At 36.7% G+C, this 19,906-nt stretch overlaps 1 protein-coding gene across 1 annotated transcript in view; it reads right to left on the bottom strand.

Annotated features, from left to right (window-relative positions):
* The window catches only part of COG3 (component of oligomeric golgi complex 3), a 74,969-nt gene that overhangs the window by 44,519 nt on the left and 10,544 nt on the right, over positions 1-19,906 (bottom strand). Inside the window, exons 2-13 of the mRNA XM_017870974.1 lie at positions 18,795-18,941; positions 16,124-16,185; positions 14,848-15,013; positions 13,542-13,616; positions 12,379-12,471; positions 11,511-11,636; positions 10,103-10,183; positions 5,753-5,796; positions 5,183-5,309; positions 4,482-4,573; positions 3,244-3,383; positions 424-584 (exon numbers count right to left, since the gene is read on the bottom strand). Coding sequence (XP_017726463.1) covers positions 424-584; positions 3,244-3,383; positions 4,482-4,573; positions 5,183-5,309; positions 5,753-5,796; positions 10,103-10,183; positions 11,511-11,636; positions 12,379-12,471; positions 13,542-13,616; positions 14,848-15,013; positions 16,124-16,185; positions 18,795-18,941 — 1,314 coding nt within the window. The remainder of the gene's footprint in view (positions 1-423; positions 585-3,243; positions 3,384-4,481; positions 4,574-5,182; positions 5,310-5,752; positions 5,797-10,102; positions 10,184-11,510; positions 11,637-12,378; positions 12,472-13,541; positions 13,617-14,847; positions 15,014-16,123; positions 16,186-18,794; positions 18,942-19,906) is intronic.

A 19,906-nucleotide genomic window follows, 5' to 3' on the forward strand; every position in this document is an offset into this window, starting at 1 on the left:
TGAGAATGTGTATTTCCTGCCAATGGGAAGAGAATGGAATAGAATGTTTATAAAACATAACTTAAAGGAAAGACAACCTAACAAATTATTTTTAATTCTTTTAAATGTTATCTCCCTTAATTTTTATAGCAAGCTTATCTTGATTTTACATTTTGAGGAAGAATTAAAAAGAAAAATCCCATTTTAACTAGTAGGCTAGTTAAAAAAAAACACGTAGGCTAGGCACAGTGACTAACGCCTGTAATCCCAGCACTTGGCAGGCCGAGGCAGGTGGATCACTTGAGCTCAGGAATTCGAGACCAGCCTGGGCAACGTGGGGAGACCCTGTCTCTATTTTAATGTATAAATTTAAAAAAAAATAAATAAATAAAACATCTAAAAACTGTGTGGGGGCAAACGGGAGATCAAGTAAGGAGATCCTACCTCCATCATTACTAACTTATCGGGATATGCCAGATCTCCAGGAGCTGGTTTATAGCCCGTGATGTCCGTCTGAATATAGATGTGGGTTCGGTAGACGAGCCGCTCCTGTACATCTTCTAACATCTGCTTGACTCCAGCTGCAAATGCCCCCAGTTGCTCAGCTGATAAAAAAGTGCAATCATCCATTCTTTTAGATTGAGGAAAACACTTTCTTTTAAACAAGGAAAGATATTACTAAATTGTTCAGAAACAGTATGAACCACTTTTGCTTCAGAGGCTGTGGTTGCATTCTATTTCAGTATGACTTAATGAGCTGGGAAAAGTTTAACAAACGTCTTTCAATTTCCTCAACTTTAAAACTGGGCGGTACTCTATTAAATTAATTATATTATTAATATGAATAATAAAATCTGAATTTTAAGAGTGCTTTGCTCTTTAAAAGTTATTTCGTATAGCTTCAGACCAAGACTAAGAAATTGCTAAGGTAGCTTATTAACTGGGCTATCATCATCCCCATTTTACAAATAAATTGAGTACCACAGATATTAAATGACTTAACATTTTCACAGAGGCAAGTAAAAAGTAAAGTATGAGCTTATACAGCATTTCTTTATTTTTAAGATGCCATCAGCAAGGCGCAGTGGCTCATGCCTATAATCCCAGCATTTTGGGAGGCTGAGGCAGGCAGATAACTTGAGCCCAGGAGTTCAAGATTGGCCAGCCTGAGCAACATGGCAAAACTCCGTCTCCATAAAAATACAAAAAATTAGCCAGGCGTGGTGGTGCGCATCTGTAGTCTCAGCTAGTTGGGAGGCTGAGGTGGGAATCACCTGAGCCTGGCAAGTTGAGGCTGCAGTGAGCTGTGATCATGCCACTGCACTCCAGCCTGGGCAATAGAGTAAGACCCTATCTCAAAAATAATAAATAAATTAAAAAGAAAAGATGCCATCAATTTTAAGACACACTAGTAATCCTGTAACGGCCTTCCAAAAGATAGGGGGTTAAAGATAACACATAATCACATTAGGCCAGGCACAGTGGCTCATGTCTGTAATCCCAGCACTTTGGGAGGCCCAGGTGGGATGATCACTTGAGTCCAGGAGTTCAAGCCCAGCCTAGGCAACACAGTGAGACCCCCATCTCTATTTAAAAAAAAAAAAAAAAAAAAGAGGCCAGGCACAGTGGCTCATGCCCGTAATCCCAGCACTTTGGGAGGCCGAGGCAGGCAGATCATGAGGTTAAGAGATCAAGACCATCCTGGCCAACATGGTGAAACCCCATCTCTACTAAAAATACAAAAATTAGTTGGGCATGGTGGTGCATACCTGTAGTCCCAGCTACTCGTGAGGCTGAGGCAGGAGAATCACTTGAACCCAGGAGGCGGAGACTGCAGTGAGCCAAGATTGCGCCACTGCACAGAGCGAGACTCCGTCTCAAAAAAAAAAAGAAAAGAAAAAAATTCACATTAATTTTGGCTAGGTGCAGTGGCTCACACCTGTAATCCCAGCACTTTGGGAGGCCAAGGAGGGCAGATTTTGAGTCCAGGAGCTCAAGACTGGCCTGGGCAACATGGCAAAACCCCCTCCCTACAAAAGAAATATAAAAATAGCCGGGCATGGTGGCATGCACCTGTAGTCTCAGTTCCTCAAGAGACTGAGGTGGGAGGATCACCTGACCCCAGGAGGCAGAGGTTGTAGTGAGCCGAGATCGTACCACTGCACTCCAGCCTGGGTGACAAGAGTAAGACCCCCAACTCAAAAACCAAAACAAAACAAAACAAAAATATTAATTTTAAAATCAGAAGCAATAAAAAATTTAGAAGCAGTAAAATGTGAGAAAATGAATGAGTTACATGCAATTGAGTAACTTTGGAAGAGTAACAAATTCAGTGTCTCAGTGAAAGCCAAAGTGAGGACAAATTCTGGGAGTAGAATAATTACTTGAAGGGTATTTTGTTTTGTTTTGTTTTGAGACAGAGTCTTGCTGTTGTTGCCTGGGCTGGAGTGTAATGGCGCAATCTCGGCTCACTGCAACCTCCCCCTCCCAGGTTCCAGCAATTCTCCTGCCTCAGCCTCCCGAGTAATTGAGATCATAGGTGCCTGCTACCAGGTCTAGCTAATTTTTGTATTTTTAGTAGAGACAGGGTTTCACGACGTTGGCCAGCCTGTTCTCGAACTCCTGACCTAAGGTGATCCACCCACCTCGGCCTCCCAAAGTGCTGGGATTACAGGCGTGAGCCACCATGCCCGGCCTAAAGGTACCTTTTTAAAGGTACCTAGGTACTATTAGGAAAATCATGTTCTCCATGACAATCAAATCAAATATTGAAGAATGTATCAGATGGATAAAGTAGAGCTATTCCAGAGAACTGCTTTTCTTTATTTGTAATTTCAAAACAGATGAACTATTATTATGAATACACACAAAAACAATTCCTGTTTTTTAATCAAAAACATACAATATATTCAATTATTTATTTATGTATTTATTATGTATTTTGTATTCTGGTAACAGTGTGCTAGAAATGCCTAACCCAAAAGTGATGATGTGTTCTCTCTGGATTCCAGATGCCAGAAAGAAAACTGGCTATAATTATTTTATTACTAATTTTACCCAGATTTTCAGATTCTTTCCCTATCTGATTGCGTCTTCAGTGACAGAATAAGGTGAACTTCATTCAAGAAGGGGCAAGGCATCAAGCCAAGCTTCAAAAATATTAAATTTATGTATTTAGTGGAGTGAGGGAAGAAGAACCTATTATTTTTTTCAAATTCATTGAGCCAGTGATAGAACTTAAAATGATCATTTCTACTCATTTACCATTGTTCTGCACATGATCTTCAAGCACCTCATTTTTAAGAATCCCACAAAGTTCCGACAGAGTCTCTAAGTGAATAACATGAATGATCAATGGCCTGAAGACATCATACAATGACACACACAGTTTCTCCAAAAGCTCACTAAAATGAAAGAATAAAACATGGCTATTAGTAGTAGTTTTTTCAGGATTTTCTAATAGTTTAGAAAGCCTCATTGATTTCTTCCAGTCGATAAGAACAATAAGTATCTACTGGAAAACAGTATCTGAGGACATTACAGAATGATAAGGGAAAAGCTGAAAGTAATTCTAGAAACTGTTTTTGCTTCAAAAGCTCGGAATCGGAATCAAGCAATCCACAGCAGTCAATTCAAAGTAGCTGCCCCCAAAGTCAAACTATTACAACTTTTATCTATTTCAGCAATAATTTTCTATATGTCCTTTCAAAACCAATAAAAATGACCAATAAAAATTAAGTCAGAAGACTTAATTACCTTTTATATTCTACTTCACTATGAATCAAATGGTAATTTTTCCCCCCAGGAAAGACAAATTTAAAATTATTGAATACTTATAGACTTAGATAAACAAAATTCAAAGTACTTTGGTCATACACCAAGTATTTTGAGAAATTTTAAACATTTAAAAACTTAAGTTGTCTATATGCGTCATACTGTCAATGGTACTCGTTTATACACAGTATTTCATCAAAAGTGATCACTTCAACTAAAACTATAATATACTTTTCCTCATTACAAGAGTCATAAGCTTTGAATATTTGTAAGAGTCAGAAGAGTGAACATGAAGAAACCAAAAGTGACTAACAGTGGATCTGAAAGACATTTTGAGAAAAATAAAGAAAAGGTTATTAAATAGTATCTGTATTTTTAAATCTTTCATTAGTTAGAATCATAGAATTTTTTAACTGGAAGGAATTATTGTACTTAATGGAGATAAAGGGATCTAGATCCCAAGGCTACAGAATTCTGTATAGATTTCTTCCTATCACACCGTAATATCTAAATAATTACATTACAAATACAAAAGCATGTAAGTTGCACATTTAAGAAAATAACTTTTAAGAAAATATCTGTCCCACCCAACGATATTTTGTTCACAGACACACACAAGTTAAAACACTCTCCAGCTAATGATAGAATACTCCTATAATATACTGATTCATTATGGTCATTAGCAAGTTAAATTTTATGAACAAGAGTTAGATTCCATGTCCACCTACTCTAATTTTGATGTTGGTTTTGTGAAAAATTCATTGTAAAGTTGGTGTTCATCCTGGCAGACATGAACCATGAAGGCACAGCCACTACGAACCTGTAGTAAACAAACACACACCACCTACAGTTAAAGACACACAACATTTCTGATGTTTATGAAATAAAGCCTATACTTTATCTTCAGAGATTACACATATATACTCTTAAAACAACTTACTGAATCACAGAAAATGGTTGGTTTTCGACAAATTACTGCATAACAGGATTATAGGTGATTTTTATTTTCTTAATGCTTTAGTTTCTAAACTTTTCATAATAAACACAAATTATTTCTCCAGTTCAAAAGTATTTCAAAAAAGAGTACTTACGCATTTTTTATAGTATGAATTAAAATTACACTAAACAAAAAAGCACTTCTGCAGCAAAAGCTAAGCTAAATTGTTAATATAAATCTATAAACTTTGAAACCTCAGTTTTCAAGAACAATACTTATTTGTGAATCTTCTTATCTCAAAAAATAAGTAAAAAATAAGAATATTTTGCAAAGGTGAATAGGCTAATTACCAAACTAGATTTGTCATAACTAAAAACATGCTTTTTTAGTTCACTGTGGACACCAAAACTTATTTAACCAAGTATAGTTTCTAGAATATCAACATAACTCAGAGGAAGATTTAACATTAAACCAAAACAAGTAGAAACTTACCAAGGCACAATGATCTCTATTATTTTGGCTGGTTAACTCTGCAACAGTGCAAGCAATACTAGGGCCCAAAAGGAGCTCCCGCTGATCAAGGTAACACTGGTGTATATCATTTAGCAGTTGTTGGTATCTGACAGAAAGCAAATGAGATTACACTTTTCATTTCAAATATGTAAATTAAATTTCATCTTAAATCCCAGCGTAGGTTGCCAAACCTCTTTTAAAGCTATAACGGTCACCTCTCATTTGTCCACATTAAGTATTTAATACTGGAAATACAGACATAAAACAAAAGCAAATCATAATGAACTGTGACGCCATAAAGAAGGATTTCTTTTCCAAGAATAGGGACCCCATATCTGCCCAAATAAGAAGGAAATCCTAGTACGGGAAAAACTGCTGTCATGTAAACTTGCTAAGTCTGTGACCTTGCTCCCCAAAATAAGTTGTATGTTACAAGAACAAGCTGGAAGGCAACTGCTCATAAAATATCAGAGATAAAACCAGATTTGGAAAAACAGTACTACAAGATGAAGGTTCATGTGGAGATCAGATTAACTTCTAGGTACTCACTCAGGTATTTTTTCAGACCGCAGTTCTATTTGTTCAATAAGAGTCTGCAAAGTAAGAAAAAATGCATTAAAAAACCATCTCTGTTATATTATCCATTACTTTCTGATTGTAATATTAATTGTATCACATACTCAGAAAACTGTAAATATAAAAAAGTCAAAATCATAAAATCACTTATAATACCAAAAAATAATCACAGCATTTCAGTATATTTTCTTCCAGTTTTATATCCACAGTTCTATATTTTTCTTTTTAAGCAAAACTGTAATTATACTACATATTCTGCTTTATAATTCGTTTTATAAAATTAACATTATTTCATAAACATTTTCCTATCATTAAATACTTTTCAATACTAGATGAAAATGTATAGAAGGCCTTAGCATAGTACCTTGGTGCCTAGTCAACACTCAATGAATCATTATAAGCATGATTTAAAATATTATGCTAAAGGGCTACATAATATCCCATTTCTACTGATATCTAGGTTGTTTCCAGAGAATCAGAGGCCATTTGTGAAGAGCCTTGAGCGAAACTAGAGGGTTCCAGCACCCGCTCCTTAGTAGCTGTTTGAGCCCAGGCAAGCTGGTTCACTTCTGAGATTCCACTTCCTACTGTATAAAACTGGTATAACAGCACCTACCTCCCAGGTGGGGACCCCAAAACACCAGGTCAAAAGAGGTATGTATTTTTAGGGGCTTTTGATCTATTCTTCTAAAATGTTTTTTAGAAAATAATCCAATTACATTCCTATCAGTACTATTGCCTGTCTCATAAATCCTCAGAAGCACTGACCTTAATCTGCCAATTAATGACAGACAAAAGTCAGCCAGCCCTAACTTGCATGTATTTTCCACACGTTCTGTGAGTAATCTGGTCATTTTTTATTAGATATTCATCTTTCTTTAGTTCACTTAGAATATATTATTTTGGTAATGTTATAGAGTAAAAAGCTTACTATTTTTTCAAATATTTAGCAAATCTTCCCAATACCAATCTACACCCACCCATGTAGAAAATTCCAGTCCTTCCTTTTTTATTTGGGATGTTTCTTTATATATTAAGTACTACAACATTCATTCCAACGATCTGTCAGGGAATGCTTGAATCAATGACACTGTATTTTTCAAAATTTTCTTCTTTAGTCTTGCCTATTTACCAGAGAAAGTTTAGAATCATGCAAAAAAAACAATCCATTGGAATTTTTGCTAGTACATTCTAACCAACATATTACTCTGGGAGAAACTGACATTTTAAAAATTAAATCACCCCAACCAGGAAGAAGATGGGCTTACCATTTATTCAGCCTTTTATAATTTTCTGTCTAGTTTTGTCATTTTCTTCATCCTTGTATTTCTGCTAAGGTTACTGCTAGGTAAGTATTTTATGCTTTTTGTCACTGATATAAATGGGACCCCATCACATATATTAATTTGTTACTAATGGTATGTAGGAAAGCTACGGATAACTATACAATCATTTTATAACCACCCACCACACTGAGCCCTCTTATCTATATCATTTCTTTTCTAATCAAATTTTTATCATTAGTATTTGGCTAACAAGCAAAAGCAATCAATCAGGCACAATCTAAATCTCATGCCATCAATTGACATCCAGTTATACATCTGTTAGACATCTAGGTTGTACACATATTCTACATATATATTCTATCAACAAAACTAAGTTTCTCCCATTTCAAAAAAATATTCCTTTAAACTGGCTGGCTTCTTTTTTTTTTTTGAGACATGGTCTCACTTTGTCACCCAGGCTAGAGTGCAGTGGTGCTATCTTGGCTCACTGCAGCCTTGACTTCCAGGGTTCAAGCAATCCTCCCACCTCAGCCTCCCAAGTAGCCAGACCACAGGTGCACACCACAATGTCCAGCTAATTTTGTATTTTTGGTACAGACAGGGTTTCGCCATGTTGCCCAGGCTGGTCTCGAACTCCTAAACTCAAAGGATCTGCCCTCCTTGGCTTCCCAATGTACTAGGATTGCAGGTGTGAGCCACTGCACCCAGCCATCAACTGGCTGACTTTCAAGAGAGAAACAAGCAAGGAAGTGAAGTCAGTCAGCAAAAGTAGATTATTATTTCTAGAAACTTCACAATGAGTAGAAAGAATATATATGCACCAGCTTCAATTAAATGTATCTCAGATATGTTATAAAATATATACTGATCTTTGCCCCCTCCATGCTATCAATTAATCAAAATAAATACATCGTGGATTCCTGCTATGTAGAATGAATAAGGCACATACCCAACCTCATGAAATATCCTACCAATGCATTAATTCACCCCCTAATCTCACCTGGATTACTGCAGAATCTTCCTTAGTAATGAGGCCTCCCTGTCTCAAATCTCTCTTTACCATAATCCATTTTTTATACTGCATCCTTAATCTTTTTTATTAATACATAATTGTACATATTTATGGGGTACATGTGATATTTTGATACATGGATACAATGTGTTATGATCAAATCAGTGTGTTTAGAGTATCCGCCACCTCAAACATCTATTATTTCTTTGTGCTGGAAAAATTTCAAATCTTCCCTTTTAGCTATTTTGAAATATAAATAAATTGTTAACTATAGTTATCTTACTACACTACTGAACACCAGAACTTATTTCTTCTATTAAATTGTACATTTATACCCATTAACCAACCTCTCCACCTCCCCTCCACCCAACCCGTCCCAACCTCTGGTATCTACCATTCTACTCTCCATCTCCACAAGACCAACTTTTTTAGTTCCCACATATGAGTGAAAACATATGGTATTTGTCTTTCTGTGCCTGGTTTATTTAACTAACATAATGACCTCTAGTTCCATTCATGTTGCTGCAAATGACAGGATTTCATTTTTTGTTACAGGTGAATAGTATCTTATTGTTTATATATACCACATTTTCTTTATCCATTCATCCACTGATTGACACTTAGGTTGATTTCACATCTTTACTATTGCAAATAGTGCTGCAATCAACACAGGTATCCCATTGATATACTGATTTCCTTGCCTTTGGATAAATACCCAGTAGTGATTGCTGGATAGTATGTTAACTCTATTTTTAGCTTTTTGAGAAATCTTCATACTGTTTTCCATAATAGCTGTAGTAATTTACATTCCCACCAACAGTGTATAAGAATTTCCTTTTCTCTGTATCCTCACCAGCATTTATTTTATGTCTTCTTGATAACAGCCATTATAACTGGGGTGAGATGACATCTCACTGTGGTTTTGATTTACATTTCCCTGATGATTAGTGATGTTGAACATTTTTTCACATACCTGTTGGCCATCTGTACAGTCACCTTTTGAGAAATGTCTACTCAGCCTCTTTGCCTACTTTTTAATGGGATTATTTAGGGTTTTCTTCTGTTAAGTTCCTTGTATATTCTGAATATTAGTCCCTTGTCAGATGAATAGTTGTAAATGTTTTCTACTATTCTACAGGTTGTCTATTCACTCTGGTGATTGTCTCCTTTGTTGGGCAGAAGCTTTTAAGATTATTATAGCCCCATTTGTCTATTTTTGTTTTTGTTGCCTATGCTTTTGAAGTTTTAGCCATAAAATCTTGTCCTAGACCAATATCCTACCTAAAACATTTCCCCTATGCTTTCTTCTAGTACTCTTATAGTTTCAGATCTTAAGTCTTTAATCCATTTTATTTTGATTTTTGTACATAGCAAGAGACAGAGGTCTAGTTTCATTTTTCTGCATATGAATATCTAGTTTTCCCAGTAATCAACCTTTCCCCGCTAAATGTTCTTGGTGACTTTACCAAAAATCAGTTGGCCAAAAATGTATGCATTTATTTCTGAGTTCTCTATTCCGTTCCATTGGTTTACATGTCTGTTTGGCAAATCTGACCAAATAACTCCTCTGTTTAAGACACCACTTCATTGATTCTCTACTTTTCCTAAATTAGCATGACATGTAACATCCCTCGTGAGAGAGTCTTTGAACTATAAAGATCTCTCCCAAAATGTATGTCTTTTATGTCTCCTACAACCTTCCCTATATGTGCTGTTCTCTGTTTATCAAAACACCCTTATCGGTCCCTTCACGACCACCAGTCAAGCTTTCAAAACTCGTCTATCACCTTCATCTAGAAACCGTCCCTGAGCATCATAGGAAAAGCTAGATGTTTCCTGCTTTGTGGACTTCAAGAACCTAGACACAACACTAAGATACACTGCTATAATGTGGAAGGACAATGTCAACCTTTCATTCAAGTTCACTTCCTCAGTATAAACAAAGAGCCTAACATACAATAGTACTTCAAAAGGGCTGGATGAACAAATTTCATAGCAATGTCCCAGTTACGTCAATAGACTTACTCTGACTTTGGGGGCAGCAGCTCGAAATTTCACATAAAATAATGTGAAGGCATTGTCTGCATTAGGTACAGATGAAGGATCCTAAAGAAACATGGGGGAGGATAGGGAAGGAAGATAATTAGCAAACAAATAATCATTCAGAAAACCCAACAGAAACCATTTCCTATGGCTACTGCTTGGCCTGCATACCAACCAAAGCTTAGGGAGAAAAATCTGAGGGAGATTGAATATTATTATGGCTACAAATGAGAAATAATTAAATGGAACTGTCATCTCTCTCTCCTTGATAGTTGAAATTAACCTTACATTATTTAAATTCTGGTGGTAAACAGATCCGAATTGAGATTCACATTCTGCCACTCACTGAATGTAGGACACTGGCCCATGTACTTCATCCCTCTAAGACTCAGTGCATCCATTAAACCCTAAAGGTTTGGTGCAGCTCAATAGTAAAGCACTAGCACATAATAGGTACCAGTATTTATCAGATATTAGTTTCCTAAACTTACTGAAAATTTCGCAAAATAAAAAAATACATAGGTTGGTTGGTATGTCAGCTAAGAACAATGTGAACGGTAAAACTGCAAGTCAAACATCACAAGCTTTGAATGGAAAGTTCAAGAAGATACTCCACATTCTTCAGAAAATAAACTTAAAAACCAAAACATAATGTTTATGATTTTATTTTCTTAGGAAAGGAATGTTTTCAATGACCATCTAGCTTGTTCTACTCTTATTTTCTAAGCTTACACTCTGTTAATTTTCCACCTAGAATCAACTACAATCCGTAATTAACTAATTGATTTGCTTCTTTCTATACTGGTTATTTCTTTTGAATATAAGCTCCATGAGGGCAGGGACCTTATTAGCTCCTCTTTGTTTCTATACAGTTCCTAATAAAATACCAAGCATTAGGCAGTGCTAAATAAAAATGTTTGCTAAATACAGAAAAGTTGAAAATACAAAAAAAGTGTAAAGAAGAAAATTTAAATTATGCATTATGAGATGCATAATTATGCATATGAATATGCTTCAAAAGCATATTAAATTATCCCACCACTCAGACAGAGCCACTTTTATGATTTTGGTATATTTCCTTCTAATATTTCCATGAAAAAGACAGAAAAGGAATGTTTTAAGAGACAAATGATTTGTATCTTATTATTCATCATATAGTACTGAATACTTCTCACACTATTAAACATTATTTGAAAATAACATTTGCAAGGGATATTTATAACATAGTCATTTTACCCTACTATAAATAAAAAGGTGTAGTACATATTCTTAACAAAAGGTAAAAATTTTCTGGAATTACAAAGTACTAATCTCAGCCAAAGATGATGGAAGATGAAAGAATCAAAACAACGACGACAACAAAACCTGTTGTTGAGATCAGTTAACTCACCCTTTTCAGTAACTGATTTGTGAGGGTCTGTAGTGTGTTCACAGTATATGTCTTCATGAGGTGCAAAGCTTTAGAAAGACACTGTTTAAACTTCAGCAAATATACAGGATAATCTTTAAAATTAGGCTGTAAGGAAAAGAGAAAGATTTACAAAGTGGAAACGAACACGGACTAAAAACAAGCTTTTAGTGAAAACCAAAGTGTCCCTATGTAAAACAATATATAAAGTTCAAAAACAGATTTCATAAAGATCATAAACTCCATGAAGATGAATACTGTGACTGTTTTAGTCACAGTCAAACCCCCTGTGCCTGGCACAAAGTAGGAGCTAAATACATATCTGCAGTTGTTAGCAAAAGATATTTTCAGCACCCCACAGACTTCAAGGCTAATATGTAAGGCCCAACTAGAAAAAGAATAGGAGTTAGGAGAAATAAACACAGCAATAAATCCTGAAGAAACAGAAATAGAGGGTGATTAAATCAAAGGGCTTGTCCCTTTATTTCCCCCCAAGTAACACTTTCTGTTTCCAAAGAAATATCTAGCACGTCAAGACGCCAACAATTCAAAAATGGCTCATCCTGTTAGATGGGATAAAGCTGAGTCAGCCAGGACGCATTCCATTCCAGGGGCCATTGCAGGAGCTAGAAGTACTTTTTACACCACTGCTAATAACAACTAAGAATTCACTACAACTTTTCTTTAATATGTTACAAATACATATTTTTCCCTTGGGCAGAAATAATCACAGCACAAAAGTGATATAATAGGAATGTTTGCTAAATACAGAAAAGTTGAAAAACACACAAAAAAATAGGACTAGGAATCTTAAGATTTCTTTAAAACATGCAAAAATACTATGACTTACATGAGATGAGATATATGTTATACAATCATCTAACTTGGCCAGCATAGGTATAAATCCGTCACTATTCACCGACAATGTAGGGGAATTCAATTTCTTTAAGGGAAAAAGAAAACAATCTTAATTCACAAAAAATGATACAGATAAAAGTTGGAAGCTATGGATCAGAGTCAGCATATTTGCCTTTACGATATAACAGGTCTTTATAATAAATTTTAAAAGTCACCAAAATATCCTCAAACGTAGCCCACATGTACAATAAAGAAGGGACAAACAGAAAAAGCATACTGAGTTAATTCAGTTTATTCCTAATAAGCTTTAATGGTCCTCTTCATGAATTAGGACATAGTACATATTACCCCACTATACAATGTCATATTCAAATAATATATGAAATACCTAGATTTCTCAGTTTCTGGTATACAATATACACAATTTTTCTACTTGCAAACAATGGTGATTTTTCTGAAGGCTAAATGATTAACTAGTAGTCATATTACACTTAACAGTCATACTATGAAAGTAAAATGCAACCAATCATTTCTTATCCTGATACAGAAATAGCTTGGCAATGACTACTTTCCACTGCATTCCATTGTTAACTAGTCACTAGTTTTAGTTATGTCTTTAACAAACTAAATACCTATGATTAAATGATTTTAATAACATGATTTATACATAGTTATGATTAATTTATGAGTCAGAAACAGAAATACAATTTACATACTTGTCTTTATTGGAACTATTATACTTTATTGGGATACAAGTAAACATTTTGAGGACTATACTTTTCTTCAAACTAAACATGAGAATAAGTTTCAAAAAGTTTTTGACTACTATCATAGCAGCACAACCACAGCAAAATCTAAAACTGAACATTTCTTCTACAATCTTCCTCAAAGCTTACAAATAAGAAACTACAAGAGGTAACCAATAAAGAGATCTGAATACCAAGAATACAATTTTAGAAATACACCTTAACTCAAATATTTAAAAATCTGAACTGGTAATGGTATCTCCACTGTCTACAAATAGGAATATCTATTAGCAAGCCAGCTAAGTTAAAATATCACTCAAGCCAATTTATAGATTTAAAGATTACATGAAAAAAGGCAAAAACAAAATAAAAATCACTAATTTTATAAGAAGTAAAGAACAATGCTTACTGTGTTAATAGTTTCCAATTCGTTAAAATAGGAAAGCTTTTGTTGAATGTTTTCAGCCAGATCAACAAGTTCCGACTTGCGTTTTTTTAAAAGAGAAAAATCAATTATTATGAGAATACAAGAATCAACATGCCAGTCTCAAAGTTACACTAAATAGATTTACATTAGACACAGAGGGTTATATCAGATATAAGAATACAGCTAAAGTATTTCTATAATCATGAATTAAAATAGGCGATAATATTACAGTAAATTTCATATCTCTTCACAAAATAATAAATGATCACATTTTAAAAACACACAGAAGTACATACAGAGAAAATTCTGAGATATACTAACTTAAGTGTTCTAGCTCTAAGTCAAAAATAATCAATCAGTTGATCTTTTCAAAATCGCACCACTAGTATAATCACTATGCTTTTTTTTTGGAGTCTCGCTCTGTTGCCCAGACTGGAGTGCAGTGGCACAATCTCGGCTCACTGCAAGCTCCACCTCCTGAGTTCACACTATTCTCCTGCCTCAGCCTCCCAAGTAGCTGGGACCACAGGCGCCCGCCACCACATCCAGCTAATTTTTTGTATTTTTAGTAGAGACGGGGTTTCACTGTGTTAGCCAGGATGGCCTCGATCTCCTGACCTCAAGATCTGCCTGCCTGGGCCTCCCAAAGTGCTGGGATTACAGGCGTGAGCCACCGCACCCAGCCTCACTAGACTTCTTTGAAAAGTGTCAGTAGCTGGGTGTAGTGACTCACATCTGTAATTCCAATACTTAGGGAGGCCGAGGGGGGCAGAGGACTTGAGGTCAGGAGTTTGAGACTAGCCTAGCCAACATGATGAAACCCTGTCTCTACTAAAAATACAAAAATTAGCCAGGTATGGTGGCACACGCCTGTAATCCCAGCTACCTGGGAGGCTGAGGCAGGAGAATCGCTTGAACCCAGGAGGCAGAGGTTGCAAAGAGCTGAGATCAAGCCATTGCACTCCAGCCTGGGCGACAGAGCAAAAAAAATAAAAATAAATAAATAAAAGTGTCAGTAATAAAGAGTGGACAGAGCAAACCAACACAGCCACTACATTCTGAAATTGTACTGAGACCTAACAGCTCAAAACATAAGAAGGCTTGCCATTGCTATTCACATGCGCTTAAAAAGTAGGCTGTCAGTGTAACAATCCTTATGCTGAGCACAGGCCTCAAACACAGCAGAGTTGAACATCTTGGAGAAATTAAGAAAATTAAAATAAAACTGTATTCATCTATTTTAAAATGTTAAATATAATGACCGACCCTCTTTCTTACTCCAAATTACCTGCTCTTTTAGGAGCTGTTCACAGGCTTCATGTAGGGTTCCTGTCTTATTGGACACAAAAAGATACTGTTTCTGCAAAGACTCCAGATGCTGAAGAGCACTGTTTACATCATTCAATATAGCATCACACTGCTCCTGAAACCCAGACAAGTAATCCCTCATCTGTCTAGAAAACAGAACCAAAAGGGGATTGGCAATAATCTTTTCCCCCAATAAGCATAGTAAAAAAACAACAAAGGCTTATTTTTCCCAAAACGTTCGAATTTCAGGAGGAAAGTCTGACCTACACACATAAGTTGATTATGTTAAGAAATGTACCGAAAGTTATGTCATGAACTGTTTCAATATTTAAGAAGGCAAATCACTAATACTATAAGTAACAAAAGGAATTAGCTTTGAAGCCATAACCTGGCTTTTCACATATAAGGCAATGAATCACTGGCTCAACTTATAAAGACTGGGACACCAAAGCCATCCCAAGCCACCAAGTAAGGTCAATCCTTCCGATCACTTCCCTCTTTGAAAGATGGTGTGATGTCATGGAAAGAATTCTAGATTTAGAATTAGAAGACCTGGGTCCAAGCCCCAGCTCTGCCCCAGTCTGCATGACATTAAGCAAGTTACTTATTATTTCCAGGCCTCAGTTGTGTGATTAAAAACAAAAAGAGAATTACATTACAATCAATAGGTTAGGAGGGATAAGAATAGTAGTATCTTTCCTCACACAGCTGTTATGAAGATTAAATGGGATCATACATTAAAGAGCCTACCACATTGCCTAGCAATAATAGCCACCAACAAATCAATACACTGAATGTGAACACTCGACCCACAGCCCCCACAGTCAGCTAGAAACTGTACACTGTCATTTCCCCCATGCTGTCAACATCCACTGACAGAAGTATAGTTACAACCAACAGAAGTGGCCATCCTGAAAGTCTTTCAGGGATGTTTCTCCTTCTAAAAAGCAACAAACACCTCCTGGAATTCCTCTGAAACTCCTGCTTGAACCTAGTTCTTTCTTGAGTTATCTGAAAACTAACATCTATCCCTCCTAACCTATTAGTTATAATGTAATTCTTTTTGTTTTTAATCACACAACTTCTAAATGACAGTTTTAAAGATCCAAATCTTCTCACTGCTGTTCTTAAAGAATATATGGCTGTTACAGTTTTCTTAATACCTTTATTTTATTTAAAGACACTGATTATGAAATGCTTCAGATGACTGTGATCTAAAAATTAAGATATCCAACAAATGCAAGAGATACACATACCTATATTTAGTTCCTTCATCTTGATCCATCTGAGTTTGCAGCTTTGCAAACCATGAGAAAAACTGGAAAAATAGAGTATTATACTGTGAACAAAACTACAACTGACAAAATTTAAAGTGGCTACATGCTAAACAGCAAGTCAAAAGGACAAGACACTATCCAAGTTTTATTGTTTAGGGCTTAGCCATAATCAGTTTTAAGCCAGGAGAAGATAATTTAATTATATCCACAATATCCATATGCTAGGAAAAGCAAAGGATATTAAAACATTGGCCATTTCACTGGGTGTGGTGGCTCACACCTGTAATCCCAGCACTTTGGGAGGCCCAGGTGGGTGGATCACCTGAGGTCGGGAGTTCCAGACCAGCCTGGCCAACATGGTAAAACCCCGTCTCTACTAAAAACACAAAAATTAGCCAGGCGTGGTGGCACATGCCTGTAATCCCAGCTACTTGGGAGGCTGAGGCAGGAGAATCACTTAAACACGGGCAACAGAGTGAAACTCTGTCTTACAAAGAAAAGGGCCAGGCGCGGTGGCTCACGCCGTAATCTCAGCACTTTTGGAGGCAGAGGTGGGCAGATCACAAGGTTAAGAGATCAAGACCATCCTGGCTAACGTGGTGAAACCCTGTCTCTATTAAAAATACAAAAAATAAGCCAGGCGCCTGTAGTTCCAGCTACTCAGGAGGCTGAGGCGGGAGAATGGCATGAACCCGGGAGGCAGAGCTTGCAGTGAGCCGAGATGGCGCCACTGCACTCCGGCTTGGGCGACAGAGCAAGACTCCGTCTCAAAAAAAAAAAAAAAAATGGCCATTTCAGATGTCTTAAGGATTGAAAACAAACAAACAAACAAAAAACTGGCCATTTTCAGAGTCAAATAAGGAAGAGTATTAAACATACAATATGTAAAAAAATGAATATTTCTTCCTAATAGGCTAATGCCTACTTGCTATAATCGTTTACAAAATTTGAGTAGGTAATATAGTGCTTTGGGCAAATATCAATATTAACATTATCTAATAAGAACTGTGAGGCTATAACTCAAAAATAATATTACAGAGTGGTTTAAGAATATGGACTGTGGGGCCGGGTACGGTGGCTCACGCCTATAATCCCAGCACTTTGGGAGGCCAAGGCGGGCAGATCACGAGGTCAGGAGATCGAGACCATCACAGCTAACACGGTGAAACCCCACCTCCACTAAAAATACAAAAAATTAGCCAGGCGTGGAGGCAGGTGCCTGTAGTTCCAGCTACTCGGGAGGCTGAGACAGGAGAATGGCATGAACCTGGGAGGTGGAGCTTGCAGTGAGCCAAGATCGTCCACTGCACTCCAGCCTGGGTGTCAGAGCAAGACTCCATCTCAAAAACAAACAAACAAAAAAACAGAATATGGACTCTGGTATCAGCTAGCCCTGGATCTGAATTCCAGCCTGAAAAATGTCTATTATTTAAAAGGGGATGTGGGGAGTTGACCTTAAACGAGTATGAAGAAACTTTTTGGGATGATAGAAATGTTTTATATCTTAATTATAGTTGTTAGTTACATATATAGGTATATACACTTTTCAAAACTCATTGGGCTGACACTCAAAATGAATACATATTATTGTACATAAATTATAAGTCAGTGTATCAGTTTTTCTTAATTTTAAAGGGAGAACAGGTATAAGTTTCATCCAGAATATTTTTTTTTAAGCAGTTCAAACTAGTTCATAGACGTGGTGCAAGACTACCTTCAAGTGAACTTGAGAACACTGAATCTAAAGTAAGATTCAATGTCATGGGTATACAGGAGACTTGCCATGTACCTTGGCTATCATTTGCTGAGCATTTACTGTGTACTTGCTACACAATGCATTTACATGCATTATCTTATTTAACACTCACAAAAATCCTACGAAATAATATATAATTATTCCTGTTTTATATACTAGGAAACTAAAGATCTAAGAAGCTAAGTAGTTTGCCTAAGCTCACAAAGATGCTAAATGATGGAGCTGACTTTCAGGTGCAGGTCAGCCTAGCTCAGGAGCTGGAATTCTTCACCGGTTTGTAGAACTGCCTCTCTCGACTTACTATATATGCAATCCAGTTCCAATACATGTACTTTATGTTTTATTTGGTAAATGCCTCAACTTTGACTCTTAATAGGACAAGGAAGAGGAGACAAGGAAAGTGGCAGAAGAGACTACTATAAGCTTAGGTTTCTAATGAGGAATGAACAAAACCAAGAAAAGTTACACATGCTAAATTACTGAAAATAACTACAAGTGTCAATATTAAAAGAATATTTGGGTTTTTAAAAAAGGGACTACCTAGCAACAAGTGAGATGGAGGGGTACCCATGCACACACTGAGGGAACAGGTTAACAGCAGACAGACACTGGGGGAAGTCGAAAGGGCACAAGACATTAGAACCTCAATAATCTATCAACGTCCAAATGTGGAATATCATGTTTTTCACATACATCATAACTATAATTGGGCAACAGATTCATTTAAAACACTTAAACAGCCACAACTAACGCAAAATCAAGAATGTTCTAGAAAGACCTGATGTTAACTATGGTGACAAATGTTCAGAACTTTTAATTAGGACTTCTTTTATTAGCCTTGTCTTGAGACATCTGAAATAATCAAACATCCTTAGAAAAGATACTGCAATTCACCTGCTGTGCGGTTTCAATTCTTTCTTCTTCCATTCCTAAGGAAGTGAAGCCCTTCAAGAGAATGTCTTCTGTAGATTCAGGCACTACTGAAGTCAGTTCAATGGGCAGTGACTGGGATGTTAAACTGCACAAGTCTTCAATTGGAAGCTTGAAAAAAGAGAGTCACAAAGATATTTAAGTAACTTGAAAATTACCTGAACTTAACTCAAGATTGGGTTTCCATCTCAGTTGTTTTGAAATAGAAATATTTTCTATTAAATCATATTAAGTTAATAAATACTATATAATACTAACACTTTAGGCTCTACGTTAAATGCTAGTCTCAAAATATAAACATGACACTGATGTCCCACCACTAGTAAGCTTTTTTTTTTTTTTTGGTGACAGGGTCTTGCTCTGTCATCCAGGCTGACATGCTAGGCGCCACCTTAGCTCACTGCAACCTCTGCCTCCAGAGTTCAAGCCATCCTGCCACCTCAATCTCCAAGTAGCTGAGACTACAGGCATGTACCACCACGCCCAGATAATTTTTGTATTTTTGGTAGAGTTGGGGGTCTAGATATGTTGCCCAGGCTGGTCTCAAACTCCTGGGCTCAAGAGATCCCCCCACCTTAGCCTCCCAAAGTGCTGGGATTACAGGCATGAGCCACCACATCTGGTGTGAGTTAGTTTTCTAAGAAGGGTGGTAAATCTGTGCTAATCCACACACATTTTCTCACTTGAGCCTCTTGTGAACTACCACCAGGCAAAGAGAAAACCTGTGTGCTATTGAAAGTAGCTTGTCCTCCCTGGTATCTAACACAAAAGTCTGACCAACTAACAGGATTAACAAATCACACCCAATGACTGGGTTCAGTGGCTCACGCCTGTAATCCCAGCACTTTGAGAGGCAGAGTTGGGTGGATCACTTGAGCCCAGGAGTTTGAGACTAGCCTGGGCAACATAGTGAAACCTCCGTCTCCACTAAAACTATGAAAAAAAAATAAAAATTAGCTGGGTGTGGTGGCACATATCCGTGGTCCAGCAACTTGGGAGGTTGAGATGGGAGGATCACCTGAGCCAGGAGGTGGAGGCTGCAGTGAGTCGAGGTCATGCCACTGCACTCGAGTGAG

This window comes from Rhinopithecus bieti, unplaced genomic scaffold (genome assembly GCF_001698545.2).
Source record: "Rhinopithecus bieti isolate Rb0 unplaced genomic scaffold, ASM169854v2 scaffold_5273, whole genome shotgun sequence".
In the NCBI taxonomy this organism is placed as follows: Eukaryota; Metazoa; Chordata; class Mammalia; order Primates; family Cercopithecidae; genus Rhinopithecus; species Rhinopithecus bieti.